Consider the following 26,374-nt stretch of genomic DNA (forward strand, 5'->3'; position numbering starts at 1 on the left):
CCCAGGTGCCACGGGTCGACTGACTGAGACGACTGGCCGATGCACCAGCAGTACCTCCTACTGTGCCGACTCGCTGGATTTTAGCCACCCGGCGCTCTGCTCGTTGTTGTGAGCGTCGCTCCTCTGCACCCCTTTGTTGTTGGAGGGCGACTGCCTTCAACTGCCCAGTAGCAGCAGCGTCCTTCACGAGCCTCCTCCTCCACAGAGGCCGATCTTGACACCGCTGCTACCGGTCTTAGGCAAGTCCACTCAGCTCCACGTCCTCCCACACCCCATCGGCTCCATCTCTTCTCCAGCCCCGTGTCGTGCCCATTGAGCCCCCTCTCTCTATCCGGCCAAATGGAAGCTGTTTGGGCACACGGGCGAGATGACTCCCAAATCTCTCACACACACACACGTGCTGATGGGGGGCAGCCTGCATTCACTTCGGTGATGATTTCGGGGGGGGGGGGGGGGAGGAGGTGGTCAGGGGGCGAGAGGAGTCGAATCTACGGCGGCGTTTCTCGAACTTTTCGTGAAGACCGACTTCGGCCGATGCAAAACGTTTCCGCGCGGATCACCCAGCCCAGTGCCCCCGCACACTCATCTCTCTCAATATACCAGTCGTGCAAAATGATTCATCTCGACTTAAAGCTTTCGTGACTGCAGGAATTAATATTCTTTTAAAAGTCACGTAGATAGGTTCAAAGGAAATAACCTATCTACGTGGGGAGGGGAGGGCGTGGGGGCATTTAGATCTTAGAGGTTAAGTGCAATTTAAATCGGGGTAGGTTACCTAACTTTATTTTTAAATGAAACACAAGTAAAACATGAATATTAATGTCCCCGAACAAAAGGTTTAAGCGTTGTAAATGTTATTCGGATCAAGCTGCTCGTGGCATCTCAGCCCCGTGGGACCTCCTGCAAGACCGCCGGGGGACCCTGATTTGGAACCGGGGATCGCACTCCGAGAACCGCCGCTCCAAAGCGACGCATTCCTGGATGAGCGGCGAGAATTTTTTTTTCCAAGATAGTTGTGACGGTGCATTATTACTGCCCCGCGCTATTATCAATCCCCTCGCCGCACGAGTGTCATGGCCAGGCTGTGCGGGTCGTTTGGTGGGGGGCCTGTTTGACGGCGGGGTCACCACTCAAGAACCCGCACCTCCAACAGGGACAGGGCCCCTGTCGCATCTAACGGCTCACGGTTTAATCGGTGTTGCCCCGCCAAAGAGAGAAACCAAATCGGCACCGTCACTCCCCGCACGAGGGGCCATGGCCGCCGGTCGTGACCGCGTTACGGTCGTTTAACAAACAAACAAACAAAAAAACCCCCCATCGAAATGTGTACCCCTTGAAAAAACGAGGTGAAATTTCCGATAAAACGATGAAACGGCGCTACGTGTTGCACGGAGCACCCAGCAAAGGCGCCAACGTCGCCTTTGCCGTCGGTCCAACGCTGGCCCGACGTTCCCACGACGTTGGCGGCGCGACGTCGCGGGGACCCTCGGGCCAACGTTGAGGCCCGTGGGTTTCCGCGTTACGATTTTTTGTCCTTCGTGATTCATCGTGGGACACCTCTCACCGCGGGGGTTTGGCGCGCACGCCGCTCTTTCGTCGGCGAGCAGTCCCGGGCCGCTCGAGTCCCCGTGGGTGCGTCCTTGAGTCCTGCGTGAACCGTGAAGCCTCTCTCCTTTATATTGTTAGGTTTTGTCGGTAAAGTCACGTAGGTAAAGAATTAAAATTAATAAAAGTAAAATAAAAATGAAATATTAATTTTAATTTTTTACCTACGCGACTTTACCGAAAAAAACCTAACAATATGAATCCTTGCAGTCACGAAAGCTTCAAATCTAGAACTCTCTCCTTTACTTCAATGCCTTGTTATTAGTACTCTACAGGCACAGCAGAACGTTGCTAACGCACGTAACGTGTGTGTGTGTTGAACTTCGTTCGCACCGTACGTATCCAACCGTGCGTATCGGAGGTGCCTTTGCCCGTTTGTGGTGAACCTCAATGCGGATCCCTCCGCCGTTCCGGCACTCGCTCCGTCTCGTCGTCGGTTTTCACGCAAAGGGTGCGCGCGTCCCCGCCTCTCCTTAACCGTTCACCGTACTCCTGCTGACAATGCTGTCCCTTATCTGGAATCTAAACGTAAACTCCAAGCTGTTGGGTGTTAGATCTGCTCACGGCCCGCCTATCCATGACTGACACCTCGTCGGACATAGCGGATGCCTACGATTATCTTGGACGCGGCGAAAATAATCCTCCGCCGACCTTTTTTGTTTTCGTTTAACTCGGGCGGCGGCGCACGCGGCTGCCTGCGATCCAGCAGCGGCGTGGAGGCAATGACGAGGGTTGTCAAACTCCCTTGCCGGGCGGTGTGGCAAAAAGTGAGGACTCGGCCCGTTCCATCCGCACGGGATAGTGTGTTGCCCCCTCGCACGCGACGGCGTTCTCCGGCTACACCGCGTTTCTTCCACGCGCAATCGTCCAATAAGACCTTCATATGTAGAGGAGTGCAGAGCTTGGGGAAGGGGTGGGGGGCAATTTGGCGCTGGCTCGTCACCGCCTGGCTGCTGTTGCTGCTACCTGAGTCGTCCGCTCTCCCGCTCTCTCTCTCTCTGAGCGAGCGAGCGAACGCCGTGCAGCGGCGGTGCGGTGTCACAAGTTGACATCCTTCTCTGTCAAGCTCTTCAAAAAGCCTTCGAGCCCAAGTTCACATCACCGTCCAGCCTCTCGGTTATTTAAATTTCGGCTTCAGTCGGAGGGTCGGATGGTTCTCGAACGACCCCCCGAGCTGAATAAAGCGGCGCACAAAACTCGGAAGCATTCTCGGATTCCTCGGATCACCGCTAGCCTGCCTCGCTCTCCTCCCGCTCACGCGTTGAGGAGGAACGACGTCGACGCCTCGTACGTCCGCTTCGTCGGTGAATGAAGCTCGGACGTGGTTTGCAGTGAGATCCTACGTCCGTAGAACGTCCGCTAAAGTCACGCAGGACAACATGTTCGTGCTTAATGAGCCACCCGTTGTTTTTTCTACTGAACCCTTGCGGAACCGTATGAGATACGTTTCGCGGATGCTCGAATGAAAATGACGCAAACTATGAGACCTGGGTCCCTGGTCGAATTCGCCTTTGAACTCACCTCGCAGAGAGAGCAAAAAAATAACAGTCGACGATAAATTATTGCTCTCTTGAGCTGCTCATCAACAACTTCGTCAACAACTTGTTGATGATGTTTTCTAGGTGGGAGCTGGGTGCTCAACGCCCAGATGTGACGATAGGTTTCGAATTTCGCCTGAAATTTGTCTCCGTACAGCAGCAGCAATAATCATGGCTCAGAGTCAATAAGGGGGCTTTGGCACCGAAAGTTAAACGAAGCGGCTTTGATGCCTCCGTGGTCAGATTAGCGACGGAGCCCTTCCCTTGGCAAGGCCACACGGACGAGCGCTGTGTATTTGCGGCGGTGCGTGCGCGTGTCGAAGGGGCGACGCTGACGTACAACTCAGCGTCTCTGGAAACCCATTGTAATCCGGCGAGCCGCGTTACCCCCAGAACGGGAATGCGTAGCCTTCGATGTCCAGATTGTCTGTTCGCAAAAGAAGGCTTCATCTTCTTGGTTCTTTCGGTAAAGTCACGTAGAAGGGAAATAATAAAATAACAAAAATAAAACATAATAACATACAATTCTCACGACGTTTCGGCCACAACACAAGCAGCCGTTCTCAGGTGAAGAACAGGTCTGTCGGAAAGACAGCGTCTGAATGAATGAAGGCTTCGTGTCCGTATCCACTTCGATTTCGTCGTCCTTCAACGGCACCTTGGCTACGTACGACGCGAAAGAAGTTCAACGGACATGCGACAACACACACACACACACGCACGCGTACCTAGGCAGAAGCTCTTTGACTCATCTAGCCCTGTTTCAGCTGGGCACCGTCAGCTTGCGAGCCTGGACTTTAGGGCGGTTGCCACACGTCAGCCTTCAGAGACTTCCGTGTTCTGCCAGGCTGGATGGCTTTTGCATGCCAATCGCTGCCCCCCCCCCTCCCGTCACCGCCGGCGTGTCGGAGTTGCTAGAGCATCGTGTGGCCAGAGTTGAGAAATGCTTGATCCTGAGCCGATGCAAATATACGGCCTCCTGTAAAGTTAGATCGGCTGTTGAAGAGTACAGGTAACTCCCCGACTTACGAACGAGGCGCAACAATTTCGCGTTCGTTCATTCGTTCTGAGACCATTTTATCCCGGTTGTTTTGTTGTTGTTGCTGCACCGAATGTCTGACCACCGAGGTAGGAGAGTGCGTGGATGGGAGTAGAGTGAGATGATAGGGGAGAGGTAGGAGAGTGCGTGGAGAGGAGTAGAGTGAGATGAGAGGGGAGAGGTAGGAGAGTGCGTGGAGGGGAGTAGAGTGAGATGAGAGGGGAGAGGTAGGAGAGTGCGTGGAGAGGAGTAGAGTGAGATGAGAGGGGAGAGGTAGGAGAGTGCGTGGAGGGGAGTATAGTGAGATGATAGGGGAGAGGTAGGAGAGTGCGTGGAGGGGAGTAGAGTGAGATGAGAGGGGAGAGGTAGGAGAGTGCGTGGAGGGGAGTAGAGTGAGATGAGATGGGAGAGGTAGGAGAGTGCGTGGAGGGGAGTAGAGTGAGATGATAGGGGAGAGGTAGGAGAGTGCGTGGAGGGGAGTAGAGTGAGATGAGATGGGAGAGGCAGGAGAGTGTGTGGAGGGGAGTAGAGTGAGATGAGATGGGAGAGGCAGGAGAGTGTGTGGAGGGGAGTAGAGTGAGATGAGAGGGGAGAGGTAGGAGAGTGCGTGGAGGGGAGTAGAGTGAGATGAGAGGAGAGAGGTAGGAGAGTGTGTGGAGGGGAGAAGAGTGAGATGAGAGAGGAGAGGTAGGAGAGTGTGTGGAGGGGAGAAGAATGAGATGAGAGAGGAGAGGTAGGAGAGTGCGTGGAGGGGAGAAGAGTGAGATGAGAGGGGAGAGGCAGTAGTGTGCGTGGAGAGTAGTAGAGTGAGATGGGAGGGGAGATGCGTACATTTATTTAACATGAGTAACTCTGTAACACTAAAAATTTATTTGCTGAATTTGAATTCAGTTTTGGTGAATTTTCAATTCCATGGCGCACCGCTGGTAACTCCGCTCCTGTGTTCCATGGTGGGTGGGTGATTGGGTGGGTGGGTGGGTGATTGGGTGGGTGGGTGATTGGGTGGGTGGGTGGGTGGGTGATTGGGTGGGTGGGTGGGTGATTGGGTGGGTGGGTGGGTGATTGGGTGGGTGGGTGGGTGATTGGGTGGGTGGGTGGGTGATTGGGTGGGTGATTGGGTGATTGGGTGGGTGATTGGGTGATTGGGTGGGTGATTGGGTGATTGGGTGGGGGAGTGGGTGATTGGGTGGGGGATTGGGTGGGTGGGTGGGGGATTGGGTGGGTGGGTGGGGGATTGGGTGGGTGGGTGGGGGATTGGGTGGGGGATTGGGTGGGGGATTGGGTGGGTGGGTGGGTGGGGGATTGGGTGGGTGGGTGGGTGGGGGATTGGGTGGGTGGGTGGGTGGGGGATTGGGTGGGTGGGTGGGTGGGGGATTGGGTGGGTGGGTGGGTGGGGGATTGGGTGGGTGGGTGGGTGGGGGATTGGGTGGGTGGGTGGGTGGGGGATTGGGTGGGTGGGTGGGTGGGGGATTGGGTGGGTGGGTGGGTGGGGGATTGGGTGGGTGGGTGGGTGGGGGATTGGGTGGGTGGGTGGGTGGGGGATTGGGTGGGTGGGTGGGTGGGGGATTGGGTGGGTGGGTGGGTGGGGGATTGGGTGGGTGGGTGGGTGGGGGATTGGGTGGGTGGGTGGGTGGGGGATTGGGGGGTGGGGTATTGGGGGGTGGTTGTGGTTGTGGGTGGGGTATTGGGGGGTGGTTGTGGGTGGGGTATTGGGGGGGTGGTCTGGTGGTGAGGGGGGCACACCCCCTCCTTTTGCCTCCGCCTCCGTCCTCCCGTGCGTGCGCGCCCAGGTAGTCGAGAGGCGGCCTTCGTGTACGCCATCTCGTCTGCGGGCGTGGTGCACGCCATCACGCGCGCCTGCAGCCAGGGCGAGCTCACCTCGTGCTCGTGCGACCCGCGCAAGAAGGGCAAGTGGCGGGACGCGCGCGGCGAGTTCGACTGGGGCGGCTGCAGCGACAACGTGGCGTACGGCATCCGCTTCGCCCGCGGCTTCGTCGACGCCAAGGAGAAGAAGGAGAAAGACGCGCGGGCGCTCATCAACCTGCACAACAACCGCTCGGGGCGCAAGGTGCCGTCACGCACCCCCCCCCCCGCTGCACCTCCTCCTCCTCCTGCACATCCACCTCCTCCTCTCGCTCTGGCTCCAGGCACACTCCGCTAGACACATCGCTCCTCTTTCACTCATCGCTCCTCTTTCACTCATCGCTCTTTCATTCATTGCTCCTCTTTCATTCATCGCTCCTCTTTCATTCATCGCTCCTCCTTCACTCATCGCTCCTCCTTCATTCATCGCTCCTCTTTCATTGATGTCCATAGCGATGATCCCTGTTGCAGCGTTCTTCAAAGCATCGAACAAAGACGGTCACCGCGTCTCTTCTGCGGCCGTCTGGAACGCTCTTCCTTTTGATGTTAGGAAGCCACTGGAGCGATGCACTTTTACATCATCATCTGGATCATCTAGATTGAAAACTCCTTTTTTTTTTTACTGATTTTTTGTTGTTGTTGAGTTTGTTGTTCTTCCCCTGCACCTCCGATTAGTACGGTTGGCTACGTACAGTGCGAAAGAAGTTCAACATCCATGCGGACAAAGCAATGATTCTCAGGACAAATGCGCGTTGCAGAAATCGTGCAAATGCACGATTGTGTTGGCTCTGTCACGTGGACGTGGGTTGGGGGTGTGACCAGTGGAGAGCCAGGAGCCTTCACACTTCCTGTCAACCACAGGGCATTCTGGGAGTGCATAATTTCAGCTGCATTCGTTCAACGCAAGCAAAGTCCGGCCCTGTTTCGACATTGTAGCGTCTCGTCAGGAGCGTCCGGCTTGCTGGTGAACAGCCAGCGGTCAATGTGGGTGGGTGGGTTTCGCCTCGCTGCCCTGCGTGTGAATTAGGGTCACCACGTGTTTGGGTTTGACATGGACAGTCACGAGATTTCTTGGCGTCAGTGTTCGGGGCGGCAGGCAATGGACTTGTACCGGGATCCGGCACCGTTTTTACTTTCACTTTGTTCCAGGATACTGCACGGCGTCGATAATAGACCAGCGCTGACGGAGACACGCGTGCCGGTTTGGTCTGTACGTACGCACGTTAAAATTGTTTTGCACCGTACGTAGCCGACTGTAATAATCGGAGGTGCAGGAGGGGGGGGGGGGAAGGACAAAACTAAAATAGCAAAAAGCAGTGGAAAAGGTGTCAACGGCAACGTGCAATGCGTGAGGGTTGCGTATTGGTTTCGTTTTATTCCGTGTCGGCCGAGCAACGTTGACAGCCGGGGGTGAAGCGGAGAGCGCTTTAGGGCCCCGGTGGCAGTGATGCCAAGATGAGAGAGTGCGCGGACATTGACCTCGTGACCTCATAGCCTCACCCGTGGACATGACCTCATGGCGTCACCCGCGGACATGACCTCATAGCCTCACCCGCGGACGTGAGTGGGTTGGGTCACTCGTGGACATGACCTCATGGCGTCACCCATGGACATGACATCATAGTCTCAACCATGGACATGACATCATAGCCTCACCCATGGACATGACCTCATAGCCTCACCCATGGATGTGAGTGGGTTGGGTCACCTGTCACCCGTCGTCGTGACCTCGTGGCGTGACCCGTGCACGTGACCGCAGCTCCACTCAAAGGGGGCTTTCGGGGCAAAAAGTGTCGGAAGGAAAAAAGTTCCCACCTTTGTCTTTCAACACTGCAGAGCGAGGACCAATCTCTGGTGTTTCGTACTCGACAAACACAAAGTCGGTCGCGTTCGTTGGTGACATCGCTGCGTGGCCGTATAGTGAAACGTGTACAACAGGCTGGTCCAAAAAGTCAGGACACAGGGTTATTTAATCTATTTTATCACTGACACTATAACATTGTAAATCGTGTATTCTTTACGTTAATATTTTATATATTATATTATCATTAATAATATTTATTTCTTCTTCTTCTTATTCTTCCTGTGGGTTCACCTCAGATCCGTTTTTCGCATGACTTGACCAGGAGCCCTGCGAATGAAATTGAGACAGTGAATCAGAATTGGTGAAACGTTCAAAGATTCACAGCTGTAATCTTTAAAAAAATAAGTCCTAAATTAATTTCAAATGAGAATTCGTGCGTGCATTAATGTTAGTCGAAGTGAGTTTGAATATTTGTTGAAGTTAATTAAAATCACCCGATGTCATTTGTTTAAATAAATATAACAGACGTCTGGGTCGCAATTGGAACATCTGCTCTGAGCAATGGGCCTTGTCCAGAAACGTCGCAACTGTAACATTTCCCTCACGAATCAAATTTTGGGAACATTATTGCGCCAAATATTGTTGTTGTTTATTATTATTATTGATACTGGTGTAGTGACATAGAATCGGTCGCTTAGCAGCACAGCGCTTGTTGCTGGCAGGGAAGGGGATCTGCAGTTACAGCAACCCTGACTGACAGCAGGTCACGTGGTAGACCAGAGAGAGGGATGTCGGGTAAAGGTCACAGAAGGGGCACGTGGGGGAAGCCCGGCAACCCGCTGGTAGGTTCTAGAAAGGGGGCGTGGTCGGGGCGGAGCGAGGCCACGCTGGGAGGATAAAAGTGGACCCCGAGGGGGAGCTCAGGGCTGTCGTGTGGAGTGGAATCCCGTCGTGATCTCGAGTCTTCGTTGCCGCCTCTGTCTCGGCGTCGTCAGTCAGGCAGTCTGCCAGCTGTCCTGACTGGGAGCTGCTGTAGTTACTAAAGTGTGAACTGTGAAGGCTGTTAATATACAGAGTACCTCCTGCTCTTAGTGTCTCTGAGTCAGCCACTGCACTGGTATAGCCACAACATTTGTTTTATTCTGCGATGTTCATTCATCTCAAATTCTATGAATCACACTTACCGTTGGGTGAAAAATGTCGTCGAAAATCAATGAGATGCCCAGTACAGTGGTAAATGTTAATAATAAGTATTATAACTATTATAGTCTTCTTGGGTCTTTCGGTAAAGTCACGTAGAAGGGAAATAATAAAATAATAAAAATAGAACATAATAAAATAATTCTCACGACGTTTCGGCCACAACGCAAGCAGCCGTCCTCAGGTGAAGAACAGGTCTGTCGGAAAGACAGCGTCTGAATGTAGGGACGCTGGACGTAGGGATGCTGGACTTGTCCAAGTGCAGCAGCGTCAAATGGCTTCAACCGCAGACGGTCGACTTGGCGGGGTGGGTGGGGGGGGGGGTCACGTGTGCGGACGGGTAAAGCCGCGGGGCACTTCTCCGCGTCTTCCGAGACGTCTCGGCGAGGGGGCCCAAAATAAACTCTCTCCGTTAGGGGAGGGGCTCTCTCGCTCCCTCGCTCTCTCCCTCCGGAGCTCCCGTTTGGACAGGGGGCAGGCCGATACTGCCGGTCGTGGTGCCAGCGAACGGTTGCAGGGCTGCGCCCATTTTTTTTTATTTGACCCCGTTACGTTTTTTTTACGATGCCGTTAGATAAAAACGATCGCCGGTTGACCTCAGCGCCCGTTAACCCACCACCGTCCGTGATGTATTCCTCCGGCGATCGTCATTCGCGCCCACGTGAACGGGGTTGCAGCTATTCCACAATGGAGGGGTGGGTTTTTTGGGAGGTCGTGGGGGGTTAAGATCGTGTATATAAAATTAAAAAACTAACTCTACTCTTGCCTGATTAACTCTGAAATTATTAGTATTATTCGCTTTTGTCATAGTTCTTCCGTTTATTGGAATTTCGAGGGTGGTCGTTGGTATTGTGATGATCACCTTTCTGTTTCGCTTAGATTTTATCTAGATTTGTGGGTGGAGTTTAACATTTTTCGTACACCGCTTTGAAAAACTTCAACATGAAAGGCGCTTAATAAAAGAGACGTCATTATTATTACAAACATAAATGTGTCGTTAAACCAGCCTCCACCCGACACCGCCAATTAGACAGGTATGTCACTTAAACAAAGCGTGCCAATTCGTTACTCGCACCGGCTGTGTGGAGAATAAACCCACAACAACATTTACATTCGGAGTACCTTGACGTTTCGCCGCTAATTACAACCAGCCTCATCAGGCGACGGCTAATTGAGGCAAGACTGCGTTTTTGTTTAGTCGTGAATAGAAGCGGCTCACCAGCAAGGCGAGAGCGAGAGAGCGAGAGAGAGAGTTTGTATTTTTAATTCACAAACACACGGACAGGGTCCCTCTTCGCTGTTCCTCGGTGGCCTCGGCACGGCCGCTGCGCCGCCGCCTGCTCTCTCCACCTCGGCGGTGAATCCGCGGGAAACGCTCGCGGGCGCGCGGTACAGACGGGTGCCCGCTAACACTCCCCCCCCTTCCCCCCCGTGTCCTGTCGACAAAGCGTGCGGCGCTGTTATCACCCCCTTCTCCTCCACCTCCCCCCCCCCCAACCACGTCTTGACACTCATGTGCCCTTCGCTTGTGTCCGGACAGCGGAGGCCGAGACGTAACGGCGAAGTCGCGTCTTGTGCTCTACCGTCTTGTGCTTTACCACAAATTTAAAGAAATCAAACCGACCGCTTCCCTCCCAACGGCAAACTCAACAAAGTCTGCCGCATTCCCGAAAGCAAGGGCCATCAGGGACACGCACTTGTGGTCACATGCGCCCGTATGCCTTGTTGCTGATTATTCCCTCGTAGTTTAATCCTACCCTTTTTAATTGCCTCCCTCTCATCCCAGGTCTCTTGATGCCTTTGTCCCAATCCCCCCTTCCCTTTGGTCTGTAAGTCTGCCAGTTCGGATTCCTTCTGTCGCTCCCCCCCCCCCCATCTCTCTCTCTCCTCTGTGCTCGTTTGCTTTCTTCCTCCTGGAATATTTCTCCACCCACCAATCTCCACCTCACCCACCCAGCCCGCCCGCCATGCCAGTCGCTGCCCCCCCCCACCTCACCCATTCACTCCCCGCTGAGGTGATGAAGTGTTGGGATTAGGACTCTAATCCGCCGCATTAATGCCGAGCCGTGTAAGCAGCTTTTTGATCAAATGATCTCGAGTCCTCCTTTCTTCCAGACCCTTGTAACAGTTCGCTATTTCTCCTCATCTTTCACGATTCACTGCGTCAGAAAAGGGGTCGGCGGCGGCGGTGGCGGCGGTGGAGGATGATGATGACGGTTCGAGGACAGAAAGAAAGACTTTACCGAGTTGTGCTCTGTGTTTGTTTGCCTGTGAGGAAAAAAAAAAACATCGTTACGTCCGCCAGGCAAGCTCTGAAGTGTGATTATGACAAAGGCGACCCCTGATTAACCAGCCCACGCCTCCCCTCCTCCTCCTCCTCACGCGAAAGGGTTTTGTTGGCACCGTAATTGTGTGATGTTGGTGGCAGTTCCCAGCTAGGATCAGCGTCGGCGCGAGTTTGCATGTGAATGGCAACCGGGACGCTCCCAGACGCCGAGGGGCTTGGAGCTAATTTCGAGGCCCCTCCCCCCATTCTGCTGTGGCCAAGGTCCAATTCATTCTGGGCACAACTTCCTGTCTATTAAACGATCCATCTCACGGGGCTTCTTATTAAACAATCCGTCTCGCGGCGAGCGGGGCAGCGCGCGTTCGGAGCGCGATCGCCCTCCGCTAGCCTGGCGCCGGTCCGAGCGCAACCCCATCCAGACACCTGCCCCCCCCCCCGCCGCCGCTCCCCCCGCGGGAAAAAAATAAAAACGGCGTCGTTGAATTATCTCTGCCGGTAACGCGTTCACCGCGCGAATTGAAAACTGAAAAGGTGTGGGGGGGGGGGGGCAGGGGGGGTGGTGGTGGAGCTGCTACCCTCACGGTCCCCCCCAGCAAGGGATCTGTGTCCATCCAGCGGTGTAGGTGGGGCTCACACGACGTGGCAATAGACGATGAGCGGCCCGCAGCTACGTTCAGCGGTCAATTCCATGCGTGGGGTGCTGCCACGTCGTTTCAGGACGTCTAGGTCAGCGTGGAAGAGTAGGCCAAGGAACTTCTCAGAGCCCCCCCCCCCTTGAGAGACGAGGTTTTAAAGTGACCATTCGGTGACTCTGGCCGCCAGCGGAACCGGTGCCCTCGTTAAAACGTAACCATCAACTCGTATTTTATTGTAGCTGGTAAGGCTCCACTTAGCTGTGCAGATATTTTTCAGAAGCGACCTGGTCAACACAAACGAGAGCCCTAAGAAGTGGCTTATCGTCGTGCGGACATTTATAGAAGTCAAACACTCTCAACGCACGCCGATTATAAATGTGGAGGATGAAACCGGAGGACCTGGAGAAACCATCCACGCGACCATGGGGAAAGAGACGGACTCCACATTTTCAGCAGCAGGCATTGTCAGGGTCGGGGTCGAACCCACGACCTCCTGTACACCAGGCGAGGTAGTCAACATCTCATAGCCACCGCGGCACCACAAAATTCCGCTGGGGGGGGGGGCGGATGCTCACCAGGTTCCTGACTCTGGGAAACCGGTAACCACTTCTGACAACGGTTACCGGTTTAACCAGTTATCCTTTAATAACCCAAGTTAAAAAAATACCTGCCCAATGCTTTAACACGTAGGCTTTCGCGACCAATAACATCCATAATACAGTTTTTTTTTGGTTTAGATCGTGTAAATATATAAATGTGTCATTAAACCCGCCACCATCCGACACAGCCAACTAGTAAGGTTTGTCACGTAAACAGAACGTGGCAATTCGTCACTAGTACAGCACTAGTGTGTAGTGTATAGTAGTGTATAGTAGTGTAGTGTATAGTGCAGTGTATAGTAGTGTAGTGTATAGTGTAGTGTATAGTAGTGTAGTGTATAGTGTAGTGTATAGTGTAGTGTATAGTAGTGTAGTGTATAGTGTAGTGTATAGTAGTGTAGTGTATAGTGTAGTGTATAGTGTAGTGTATAGTGTAGTGTATAGTAGTGTAGTGTATAGTGTAGTGTATAGTGTAGTATACTAGTACAGCACTAACCGGTGTGTTGGAGAGCCAAGCCACGACATTTACAATCTGAGTTACAACGTCTCGCCACTAATTACAACCGGCTTCATCAGGCGACAGCCAGGTTTGTGGAGATGCACGCGAGTGTTTCCAGCGCAGTGCTTCCGACAACAAAAAAAAATGTCTTCAACGAAGAAATAGTAATGCTCTAAAGTGTGAGACAGTGGCTGAGCTTGACCCCCTGCCCCGTTGAACGCCGATTCGCTTAGCGCTCGTAGCGCTCACTCTCTCCAGGAGCTCATCTTGGGATGCTACTCGCCAGTGATCGGCAAGTGACGTTCACAGGTGATCGGGCGCCAAGGAGATTTAACATTGACAAGTGAACCACGTGGTGTGAGGCTCAATAATTACGCCAATTATGTGGCGATGATGCTGCTGCTGCGTTGCCAGCGGTGCACAAAGCACAAATTAATCATGAAAACAAACTCAACCACGTTGTGGCCTTAAAACAACATAGTATACTCATTGGTTCTTTCGGTAAAGTCACGTATGTAGAAATGAAATCAACATAAAATTAAAATAAATCACGACGTTTCGAACGCAACACAAGTGCTCGTCCTCAGGTGAAAATGGCGTAAACCACACAACATACAATAGTCGACGTTTCAGGCTATGACCCCTCCTCATCGCACACAACTGGAGACCGGACACGATGGAGGCGACACATTAATTGCTGGATTGTTATGCACCTCGAAGTGCCCGATACGTCCCGATTGTATATTTATATTTCAAAGCAGTGTCATTGAAGGGGCGCGCGCGTTTTGCGATGCTTTGTCCTTGTGCACCACTGCCGAATGCACAGTCGCCAAGCAAAGTTGTGCAGTGAATTCTTACGGAATCAGTGGTCACGCGTTGGTCGCGTGTACGCGGCCATAATCGTTGCTCGCTAACAGCACTTGCCCCAACAGTCTGTTAAGGCTACACGGGGGATCTTTGTCTCTGTTGTGGGAAGCGGTAGCGTAGCGGTTAGCGGACTGCGCTACGAGACCCGAGTTCCATAGCCGCTCACCGTCACTGACACCAGTGACGATTATCTCGAGCGGTCTCGGGCCTCTCCTAGGTCGACTCGGCCTCAAATGAGTACCTGGTGCGATGTGTAAACATCACCACTGGGGAGACAAAGGCGGCCGGGCGTGGTGCTGGCGACACACCCCTTTGTGTACCGTGCGCTACTCGATAACAGCGCTTGTGCCAACGACCTGTCAAGGACTACACGGAGGGGATCTTTGTCTTTGACCGGCGCGCGTGTATGTGTCTGTGTGTGCGCGCGTGTGCATGTGCGTGCGCACGTGTATGTATCTGTGTGCGTGCGTGTGTCTGTGCGCGTGTGCACGTGTATGTATCTGTGCACGTGCGCGCGTGCGTGTGTCTGTGCGCGTGTGCCCGCGCTCTCTCTCCGTGCCCGGCGGTGGCGCAAGGCGGTGAAGCGCTTCCTCAAGCCCGAGTGCAAGTGCCACGGGGTGAGCGGCTCCTGCACGCTGCGCACCTGCTGGCTCGCCATGTCCGACTTCAGGCGGACGGGAGACTTCCTGCGGCGGAGGTACAACGCCGCCATCCAGGTGGCGCTCAACCAGGACGGCACGGGCTTCCTCGTGGCCAACCGCAACTTCAAGAAGCCCACCAAGAGCGACCTCGTCTACTCCGACACGTCCCCCGACTACTGCCTGCTCGACCGCGAGGCTGGTGAGGGACCCCCCCCCCCACCCACCCACCAGAGTTCGCAAACGGGTTTTGATTCCTTACCCGTACCCGGCCGCACCAGGGTCGCAAATGGGTACCCGTACCCGGCCAGGTACGGGTTCCCGTTCCCTACCCGTACCCTACCCGAAATGAGTGACAAACGGTTACTCACCAGTGACTCACGGCCTACCCGTACCCGTACCCGGCCGCACCAGGGTCGCAAACGGGTACCCGTACCCGGCTGGGTACGGGTAGCCGGGTATTGGGTAGGGTACGGGTATTGGGTACCCGGTTGCGACCTCTGCCACCCAGTCAGCAATCGAACCCAAGCCCCCCCCTTCTTACTACGAGGCGCGAGCGTCACCACTGCGGCCACCCTGCAGCCTGTTGTTTCTTTTCAGCGTTGCGCTGTTCTAAGGGAGGGCATTTTATTCCAGTAGCTATAGAGACAAAGATAAAGATCCCCCGTATAGCCTGTCGGGGCAAGTGGCGTTAGCGAGTAGCACCTATGAAGGCCGGCACGGCCAAGGGCCTGTTTCAAATATTCCCCACTGTTAATTGGTCGTGAGCGGGAATCGGAACTCGGGTCGCCGGATTCGTGGAGCAGCGCAGGAACTCGATCAAAAAAAAAATCTCATCCACGACGTTTCGGGCGATAGCCCTTCGCCATGGCACGTGAAAAGCGAGGCCAGAGAGGCAGAAGTGGGTCTGGCACGTGAGTTCATTTATCCCGTTTTGTAAGCGACAGCAGGCGGGCTGGCTTCACCACATGGTGAGGGACGCAGGGCACACAGCTGCGTCCATGATCATCTTTAAAAGCGTAAACACCCCCACCGGCCGTGACCGCAGCAGAGGTGCGCGTCGACCGCACGCACGGCCACTCGGCAAACGTCGCCGCGTTGGGCCGACGTGTTGGCGTGCGGCAGGAAGCGTCGGGCCTCCTCGGCCAAAAGCGCCGGAGGATAAGACGTGATCTTCTTGGTTCTTTCGGTAAGTCACGTAGAATGGAAATAAAAAAAGAAAAAAAAGAATAAATAAAATAAATAAACATAATAAAGTAATTGTGAGAATTACTTTATAATGTTTTTTATTTTATTTTATTATTTTTATTATTTCCATTCTACGTGACTTTACCGAAAGAACTGAGAAGATGAATCCCTGCAGTCACGAAAGCTTTAAATCGAAAGATAAGACGTGAGTTTCACTTAAGAGGTAGTAACACGTCTCCTTTACGCGCGCGAAAACAACGTCCCCGAGGAAGAACCGCTGGTGTGGGCCAATCGGTTTCAGTTACAATGCCGCACATCGTCAGAGCGTGTTTCTGTTTGCGTGTTCACCGCAAGTACCGCGCGTGGTTAATGCGGTAACTTGATTCCTTGCAGAAAGGGTTTCTGTTTGGTGTTCGAACATCTTAAACACACCGCCTGTTTTATTTCCAGAAAGGGGTAAGACACCACATTTTATTTTTGTATTCTTTGATACCGGCAAAAAAATGTCCCATCACAGCAAGGCCCTCGCCCAACCGGTGAACTCAACACTCGCCTGTTAAATGAAGCGACGAATTATTTTTATTTTACTTTAAGCGGCTTTATTGTAATTTTGAGAGAAGAGAAAAAATAAATCGCTCGATTTTAAATATATTTTACTTACCTACTTAAGTCAAGAACACAAAAATTACTTCACGTGTGGGCACCGGCGATTTTCCCAGAAAGCGCGTTCCTGCCACGGGACTCGGGCGATCACGGCGATGATCACGTGCGCGCGGCGATCAGGAATTCTGGTTATGTGCCCTGCGAACTCATGCGGACAAAATCCATCTGACCTGCCCAGACAGGTTATGGGAATGCACGAGTAGCGTCGTTCTCCTCAAACTATTTGCTAAAGAACCCCGCCCCTTCAACCTACTCACCCTGACGGCCAACTCTCAGCGCCCCCCCCTCCCCTCCCCTTCGCCCCCCCTGCTTCTCACTCGCTTCAACGAAAGCCTGCCCAGGTCTCAGCCTCCCACACCCCACTTGCTTCTTACCTTCTCACCGCCACCAACTCCATCCTCAGTTTTAACACTTAGCAGCAGCAGTAGTAGTAGCAGCAGCAGGGCTTTCGCGACCCACATTATTTTGGGTTTGATCGCGTAAGTATGAAATGTGTCGTTAAACCCGGCACCACCCGACACAGCCCAAATTATCGATATTTGTGGGTGTGGTTTGAAATTTTGCGAACAGCGCTTTCAGATAGTTCAATATGAAAGGCGCTTTATAAAGTAGGGGTCGTTATTATGAACATAAATGCGTCGTAAAACCCCCCACCGCCCGACACAGCCAATTAGTAAGGTTTGTCACGTTAACAAAGTGTGCCCATTCGTCACTAGTACAGCACTAACCGGTGTGTTGGAGAGTAAACTCACAACCTTGTTACAATCCGAGTGCCGTGACGTTTCGCCGGTGATTACAACAACTGGCATCATCAGGCGACAGCCAGAGTTGTGGAGGAATCCCCCTTCCATTTTGTGCCTTAAATAGACGGGGGATGAACGTGACGTCATCACTTGTGAGCCAATCAGGTGCGAGCACCAGAGGGGGGCTACTGTCGTCATGTAATTGGCGATCGATATATTTTGTTGGTTGGGTTATTCGCAGTTTCGCCGCCTCCTCTTCCTCGTTTCAGCGACCGTCCTGCCAGCGTGCTCCACGCGCTCTCGCACCCCCCCCCCCCCCGCTCACATTTACCTGGCGGCGTTCAACTCGCCCGCCCGCCCGCCCGCCCGCCCCTTACCGCTACCCGCACGCCACAAAGCCCATCGCAGTGGAATGGTGGTGATGGAGCCCGGATCTTCCCGTAAACCTCCATCGCAACCAATGAGGCTCCGCTCCTCCCGCTGCTCCTGCTTCTCTTTGCCGCCGCAACGTCAAACCAACAACAGCAACAACAACAACAGACACTCCACCCCGCAACGACACCTGACAACGACGAACAACAACAGCAACAACAGCAGACACCCTAAACTCCTCACCTCCAGAAATGAGCGTGCCAGCGATGTCGCGTCAATCGTTGGGCTTATAGCCGCCCCTTTTGTTGCATTAATAAGGCGGTGCTGCCAAGTGTATGCAATGAGTTAGCATGCTTCAGTGCGCCCCAATGAGCTTAGCGTTTTCTGTAAGCTAATATAATCCTCAACTCTTTTGACACCATAGCTCGCGGGGTGGGCATTGTGTGAGTCCAGTGCTCGGGCACGGGGGGGGGGAGGGGGGGGCCTGAGAATTTGACGGCGTCTCTCTCGGGGCGGCATCGCCCGGACACAGATGCAAACTCCCAGGACGTTTCTCGAGTCAAACCTGGCGAAGTGTCGAGCCTGATGGGTGGGTTTGGGTGAGTGAAGTTGGGTGAGTGAGTCAACAGTCGGGTTGCCACCCTTCCCACTGTAGACCAAAGCGGGACATGTTTCTCAAGTCAGCCTCGGTCTATACTTATTAAAACTGCGCAGCGTTGCCTGCAATGAAGTTGCCAGCGGCAGATCTTGGCACAAACACAGATGCCACTTCGCCAGGCTGGCTGGGTCAGGCCTCGGCAATCGGCGGTTCCGGAGCCGCGTGCGGTTGCTCTTCAAAGGGGACCGCTTTGTGACGTCATTTACCGAGGACCGCCAGCGTCCTCGTGTTCACCACCACGGTCGCATTGCGGCTCTTGAAATACTGAGTTGGAGTTTTTTCGTTTGTTTACCGAATTCCAAAACAAATGGCTCCACTTGTTCTCTTCGTTGTCCATCCGCTGCTTGGGTCACGACGCGGACAGACGCTGTTCGCGAGCAGCGCCTTGGCAAGGCGGCACGGCGCACTGGGCGGCGGGCGGTTAGCACCGCGCTCGGCCGCCCGTGTTTCTCTCGTGGCGAGGCCCAGCGCCGGTTCGGAGGTTCGGCACTGGCATGGGTCGTGAGCGGGAATTGAACTCGGGTCGGCGGTTTCGTAGCGCGGTGACGCTGACCGCTGCGCTACGGGTGCGTGTGTGTGCGTCTGTATTGGGTGGGGAGCGGTGGTATCGCGGTTAGCGCACTGCGCTACGAATCTGGTGTCCCGAGTTCGAATCCCGCTCACGGCCGCCAACACCGGTGACGATTATCTGAACCGGTCCTGGGCCTCCTCCTAGGTCGACTCAGCCTCAAGTGAGTACCTGGCGCGATGTGTAAACATTGCCGCTGGGGGAGACAAAGGCGGCCGGGCGTGGTGTTGGCCACCCACTCCCTCGTGTGCCGTGCCGGCCTTCATAGGTGCTAGCTAACAGCACTTGCCCCAACAGTTAAGGCTATACGGGGGATCTTTGTCTTTGCTGTGGTGTATCATGTTCGGAATTCACATGGACATTATCTGAGCCCCAGCAGCGAATAGGATAATTTCTATTTGTTAAGGAATTGTGCACTTTACGCCAGATTATATTTACTGTAGGGGCAGTACGCGTACTGCACAGCTCCTTGGCGACGCGACCCAGCGGATTAGCGCGCTGGACTCGCAAGCCAGGGATCGCCGTATCGACCTCGCGATGGCGCGGCACTTGAAACGACGGCGCAAATTTCTTACATCCCCATCTCCCGCCTCGGTCCGCCCAGCGGTGTGATGAACAGGCTCAGCCGACGCAGTTTAAACTCTTTCCCATTCCGATGACGTGCACGCACGCACGTCATCGGCAACTAAAATAAAACAACCGACGTCCCAGCGACCGCAGAGCGTGGCGGTCGAGCAACAACGTCTTGAACAAAAACGACGGGGCGCTGCGACGCCTCTCTCCGAATGAAACAAACGCCGAGCCGCTTTGCGATTCGGCGGTGAATGGGGGGGGGGGGGGGGGGCCCAGGGGTGGGGGGGGCCCAGCGCCACCCTGCAGCTTGCAGACGACTCGGAGCGGGGGAGAGGGTCAAGTCGATCGGCAGGTCGCGTGCACGGCGGGGTAAAGAATGCGAAGAGTGGGCCAAATATTGCCAGCTGCGTGCGGTTTGTGAGCTGGCAATTGCTGCAGCCCCTGCGGCCTTTACCTTTGCCAGCAAAGACACCTGGGATGGTTTTGAGAATAACAGACTCATTAGATTTTTTTTTTCCCTCTCTTCTTTTCTCTCGCGATCGTAATTACGAGGGGATTTGACCTGCGTCGGAGCCGGCCGAGCTTTTTTTGCGAGGTACATTTTATCCCAGATTAAGTTGCAGGTGTCCTCACGTCAGCCTTAAAAGCTTCGTCTGTCGGCGCTTGATCGCGCGGCTGATGTCAGAGGGCCGCCTCCGCGTTCCCCCACGGACGAACTCCACGGTTCCTCTGCCTGGGACCGGCGTCTCTTTGCGCGACTGCCGCTTGCTGGCTTTCCGCACGCCGGTTCTCCCTTCGCGAGCCCCTCAGGGACGATGAGCTCCTAAGTCGACATCCCGAAACGGAAACTGCAACTCGAGCGGCGAGCCCGGGCGTTCAGCTCTCGGTGGGTGCCGCCACCCTGCCCAGTTCGCGCCTGCGGCGCCCTTAATGCCGCTGTCATCACGCGATAAAAATGTACGTCCAGAACTCTGCTCTGAAAACGTTTCGCCTTCTGCCAAGGCGTGCAGATGGGTACGTGTCAGTGTAAGTGGAAAGTAAAAAAAAAGTGACAACGGCGCAGCCCTGCAATTGCACGCTCACGTCACTGCTGGCAGTAAGGGCCTCGATTACAGCGAACTGTGTTTGGCAACGGACAGACGTGTTGCAAGGGAGTGGGCTTATCCCACATTCTACCCCGCCGCCCGCGACCTGCCGATGGACAGACTCACCGCCTGGTGCCCCACTCACGCTGCTGGGCAGACGTGGAGGAGGACTCGAACCGGCGACGCACGGATGGTGGCAAGTCCGGCGCGCACGCCGTTACGACCACAGTGGCAGCTCCCCCCCCCCCCCCCATCACGGCTCGATTATTGCGACTCACCGCTCGTCGGGACGTCTGCCAGAAACATCGGCAAGCCGCAGCGTGCACCGTGGGGTCCGTCCGGTGCTCGCCGAGCTGCATCGGCTTACGGTTGCCGAACGCGCTCGTCACACACACAGAGCGCTCGCCACAAACGAACCACAATGCCTCGCTGATCTCGTCAAGGAGCAATGAACCATCATCACGCGAACTCCAGTGGTCATCCTCGCAGCGACGTCTTTTAGCCGGCCATCGAACAAAGGCGGGGGTCACCGCATCGTGCGGCGCGTTCAGATGCGCTTCTGCGTCCGTCTGGAACACTCTTCCTTCCGATATTAGGAAGCCACTTGAGCTAAGCACTTCGATTGAAAACGAATTTCTTTAGAACTGATTTTTGTGTTTAGATTGTTGTCCTCCCCCCCCCCCCCCGCATCTTCGATCAGCACGATTCGCTACGTACGGCGCGAAAGAAGTTCGACATACATATGTACCCGCACACACGCACGCGCAGCATTTCCCAGATTATTTCACTGCGGTGGCTCCTCTGGCGTTTGGCGCTCACCTGGTTGTGTGGTTTTGTTTTGCAGCGGGGAGAGAAGGGTGAGCTGGGAGGCAGGGACCTGCTGCTGGGCAGTGGCGGGAGAATAGGGGGCCCTGTGGCAGGGGGGGGGGGGGGGTTGGGGTGTGAGTGGGGCACATTGCATTGTGGGTGAGGGGGCACACTGCATTGTGGGGGGGGGGGGGGAGCACACTGCATTGTGGGTGAGGGGCACCACTGCATTGTGGGGGGCACACTGCATTGTGGGTGGGAGGGGCACACTGCATTGTGGGGGGGGGGGCACACTGCATTGTGGGTGGGAGGGGCACCACTGCATTGTGGGGGGGGGGGCACACTGCATTGTGGGTGGGAGGGGCACCACTGCATTGTGGGGGGGGGCACACTGCATTGTGGGTGGTGGGGCACACTGCATTGTGGGAGGGGGGGGGGGACACACTGCATTGTGAAGGGGGGCACCACTGCATTGTGGGTGGGGGGGCACACTGCATTGTGGGTGGGGGGGGGCACACTGCATTGTGGGTGGGGGGGGCACCACAGCATTGTGGGTGGGGGGGGCACACTGCATTGTAGGGAGGGGCACACTGCATTCTGGGTGGGAGGGGCACCACTGCATTGCGGGCGGGGGGTGTCAGAACGTTACACGCAGCAGCAGCAGCAGCAATAATCACCATCACCTCCCTCCGTACAGACTCAGTCACCTCGAGCCGCACCGGCGACAGTTGCCGCCGGGGGTGTTGGGGATGAGATGCGAGATGCAAGTCGCTTAGAACCCTCCAACAAACGCACGCGCGTAAATGAAACCGTGTTCACGCGCTCCGTTCACGAAGAAGCGGTTCGTTACCCCCATCGACCTAACACCCCCCCCCCCCTACGAAAAGGAGCAGTACAGCGGAGTGATCAACGTGGAAACGACGATCACATGGACAGACGGGAGAGGGCCTAGCCCCCCCTCTCTCCGTCCACGGGCCCCTGCCACTGTGCCGACTCCTCGCTCTTCCGTAGGACCCCGGACGATGCCTGCGAGGAGGGCCGGGCGCCTGAGCCAGCGGGGTCACTCCGTCCTCGAGGCGTGCGTGACATTCGGACTCGTAGAAAAATGCGCACGTGTCCCCGTGCCCCCCTGCGCGTGTTCCCGTGTGCGTGCCCCTTGCGCAGCGACACAAAAAGCAAAGTGCCGTTCGCGAGCACACGTGAAGGCCGGCACGCCACACGAGCGGGTGTGTGGCCCAGCACCGCGCCCGGCCGCCTTTGTCTCCCCGCTCAACCGCTCTCTCTCGTTTCCCCCCCACCCACCCCACCCACCGCACCGCGCCGCCCTAGGCTCGATGGGGACGGCGGGCCGGGCGTGCAACAGGGCGTCGCGCGGCACGGACGGCTGCGAGGTGATGTGCTGCGGCCGCGGCTACGACACGACGCGGGTCACGCGCACCGCCAAGTGCGAGTGCAAGTTCCACTGGTGCTGCTCGGTGCGCTGCAAGGAGTGCCAGGAGAGTCTGGATGTGCACACCTGCAAGGCGCCCAAGCAGGCCGACTGGCTGGACCAGACTTAGGGCGCCGGGGGCGCACGCCACGCCGGGCTGGGACGCGTCGAGCGGCGGCGGCGGCGTCAGGACGTGCGACGGGCTCCGAGGTTCTTCGTCGAGGCGATGGCGGTGGTGGGTTCGGGACAGGGAGGGGGGGGTGACGGACCGTGTCGGGATGGGAGGGTGGCAGCGCTGCCGGGGGCGCGCCCCGAAATTGCGCGACGCTGAGAGAGAGAGAGATGAGGAGGATGAGGACGCGCGTGGAAGTGTCGCCACTTTTGAGCCGGGAATGGCCCCCTCGCCTCCACCCGTCCGGAATCGCCGATGGACACGACCGCGGGGGCTTGGCCCGGTCGTCGGCGCGTCGACGACTCCTTTGCAAGAAGTCACGGGGAGAGCGGCGCGGGGCGCGGGCTCGACGTCACCGTTGAGCGTCGCCCGCGTCTCGTGCGGCGTTCGAGAGGCTCCGAACGACGTGCGGTGTCTTTCGTTTGTTGTTGTTGTTGTTGTTGCTTTTCCTTTTGTGACCGTGAACTGAAAGTGCAATTACGTCCAAAGTGACCCGACCCGCGCGGGACACACACACAGAGAGAGAGAGAGAGACGCTGGGGTCGAAATTTTGGAGCTGCCCTTCGCTCTTGTGTAGAGGGGTGGTGGTGGTGGTGGTGGTGTGAGAGAGTCTTCTCGGGGACACGAGTTTACTGGCGACTGTTTGGCGATTGTCTCCCAGCCCCATCCCATCCACCCGCCCGCCCCATACCCCGCTCGCTGTTCGCCCGCAAGCGGCGAGCGGCGGCGGTGTCTCCGTGAGCGGCCTTCCCTCTCGTACGCACGAGCAGTCTTCTTCACCGCAGGATTCCCTCGTCGTTCGCGAGGCGAGGGTGGTGGCTACGTTCCGCGGACGCTCGCGAATTCAGCTGCGTTTTTTGTTGTTGTTGTTGTTGTTGAGCGGATGACGATATCGGGCCGCGGGAAAAAAATTATTTCTCTTAAATGGATACGTAAATAAGCTATTAGGTACACGAGAATGATCATGACGACACAAACCAATAACAATCGGTGTTGATAAACGTAAAGTAAATAAATGTTAAAGTATTAAATAGCAGTTTATGAATGAACTCATCACATTCTCTCTCACCACTTGATCCCATCACTCTCGACAACAGCAGTCGTGCAGAGAGTTCCAGACGCGATTCGCGGGCAGCCAAAATCGCGAATAACGAGGGAATACTGTGTACATATTTGCACATAAAGCGCCTGCCATAGCGTGCATATTCTTCGTATAGCCGTAGCCTGCTTTCAGACTTAGTCGGATATGTAGTTGGCATACATTGTTACATTATCCAATAAGTTATTAAATACTATTAACTATTTCTGAATAGCTCTCCCATGTGTATGTTACCCACACACGGCAAGGTTTTCATTTGATATAACAACTATTAATAATGCAATCTCTGTCATTTATAGCTGTATATTGGCATGGTAAAACGTTTCCAATGTTGTAAGTAAATTATATCTTTACGCGTGCGTGCGTGCGTGCGTGTGACTGTGTGTGCGTGACTGTGTGTGTGTGTGACTGTGTGTGACTGTGTGTGCGACTGTGACTCTGTGTGTGTGTGTGACTGTGTGTGTGACTGTGTGTGCGACTGTGACTCTGTGTGTGTGTGTGTGACTGTGTGTGTGTGACTGTGTGTGTGTGACTGTGTGTGACTGTGTGTGCGACTGTGACTCTGTGTGTGTGTGTGTGACTGTGTGTGCGACTGTGACTCTGTGTGTGTGTGTGTGACTGTGTGTGTGTGACTGTGTGTGTGACTGTGTGTGACTGTGTGTGCGACTGTGACTCTGTGTGTGTGTGTGTGTGTGACTGTGTGTGTGTGACTCTGTGTGTGTGTGACTGTGTGTGTGTGTGACTGTGTGTGTGTGTGACTGTGTGTGTGTGTGACTGTGTGTGCGTGACTGTGACTCTGTGTGTGTGTGTGACTGTGTGTGTGTGACTCTGTGTGTGTGTGACTGTGTGTGTGTGTGACTGTGTGTGCGACTGTGACTCTGTGTGTGTGTGTGACTGTGTGTGTGTGTGTGACTGTGTGTGTGTGTGACTGTGTGTGTGTGTGTGTGACTGTGTGTGTGTGCGTGCGTGCGCGTTATTGCGTGTGGGGAGCGGTAACTCAGCGGTTAGCGCTACGCCGAGCTACGAACCCGGCGACCCGAGTTCGATTCCCGCTCACGGCCAACGCCGGTGACAAATATCTGAACCGGCCCTGGGCCTCCCCTAGGTCGACTCGACCTCAAATGAGTACCTGGTGCGGTGTGTAGTAAACATCGCCACCGGGGAGACAAAGGCGGCCGGGCGCGGTGCTGGCCACCCACCCCCTCGTGTGCCACAGTGCCGGCCTTCACGGATGCTCGCTAACAGCACTTGCCCCAACAGTCTGTTAAGGCTACACGGGGGATCTTTGTCTTTGCCTTTGTGTTGCTGCGTCAACGACTGCAAGTTGCTGGCGCGATAGACGGTGCGCGAAACCGCGAAGCAGCCAATGAGATGTTGTCGATATCTGCCACAGTGTTCATGTACATAAGCGACGAGGTGGTTCTTCTAATATAAATAACAGCAAAGCATTTAAAACAAATATAAAGTATTTAATTAATGTGTTTCCAAGGCATGTTTCTTTTTTTGATACTGACAATACGGGGTTCAAAGGTCGGACGCTTCAACGTGAGCTCACCCCCGAGTTGCCAAGCACGTGGGGGGGGGGCCCGGGCTGCCCCCCCCCCCCCCTCGGTTGTTTTCACTCGGATCGTTGTTTGATCAATAAAGTCTCTCTGCACGTTCCGATGACGGTGTTCTTCATTGACCCTCTCACCCCGTTCCAAGACGTCTGCAAGCTGTAGGACGGCGGTGGGCGTCTCTCCACCCCCTCCCCCCACACCCGTTCCACCGCCGAATCCAGTTTCATTCTCGTTTTTGTAAAAGACGTTGTTGCTCACCGCAGAGAACTCTGGCGACACGACCGCCGCCACTCCACGATGGCCGGCGTGCAGCCCCCCCTCCCGCACGGCCTCGTGGGAACTTCGTTGGGGCGGCGAATGCGCCCGTCGATTAAGAGGCAGAGTCCCACGACTTCACGAACACCCGACTTACGAACGCCCGCGCTTACGAACGAGCTGCCGTGAGATACGCACACTTTTTAGCCACGCGACTTGCGAACCGAACCGCGGAACCAGGGCCTCCAGAGATTAAGTGAGAAGTAATTTCATTTTTCGATTTAAAGCTTTCGTGACTGCAGAGATTCATCTTCTTGGTTCTTTCGGTAAAGTCACGTGCTTAAATTTCCCTTCTACGTGACTTTACCGAAAAAACCAGAGTATGAATCCATGCAGTCACGAAAACTTCAAATCTAGAAATATAGAATTTCACCAAGCTTGCCACTGCACTTTAAACTATTTTTTTATGCTACCAGGTAAGGCCCAGTGAGCGATGTAGATTTTGTTTTCAGAAGCGCCCTGGCCGCAAATGATAGCCCCAACGAAGGTAGCTTATCGCGTGGACATCTTGAGCAGCCAAACACTCCAAACGCGGGGTGATGTTGATTCTAAATGTGGAGGGAAAACCC

At 55.0% G+C, this 26,374-nt stretch overlaps 1 protein-coding gene across 1 annotated transcript in view; it reads left to right on the forward strand.

The window, feature by feature from the left end:
* LOC144732784 (protein Wnt-2b-like) overlaps window positions 1–24,380 on the forward strand; it is a 60,540-nt gene extending 36,160 nt beyond the window's left edge. The window contains exons 3-5 of the mRNA XM_078614373.1: window positions 5,973–6,250; window positions 14,512–14,776; window positions 22,561–24,380. Of these exons, the coding sequence (XP_078470499.1) occupies window positions 5,973–6,250; window positions 14,512–14,776; window positions 22,561–22,790 (773 nt within the window). The 3' untranslated portion in view covers window positions 22,791–24,380. The remainder of the gene's footprint in view (window positions 1–5,972; window positions 6,251–14,511; window positions 14,777–22,560) is intronic.
* Window positions 24,381–26,374: the final 1,994 nt, after the last annotated feature.

Source organism: Lampetra planeri, chromosome 44 (assembly GCF_965212315.1).
Source record: "Lampetra planeri chromosome 44, kcLamPlan1.2.h2, whole genome shotgun sequence".
NCBI lineage: Eukaryota > Metazoa > Chordata > Hyperoartia > Petromyzontiformes > Petromyzontidae > Lampetra > Lampetra planeri.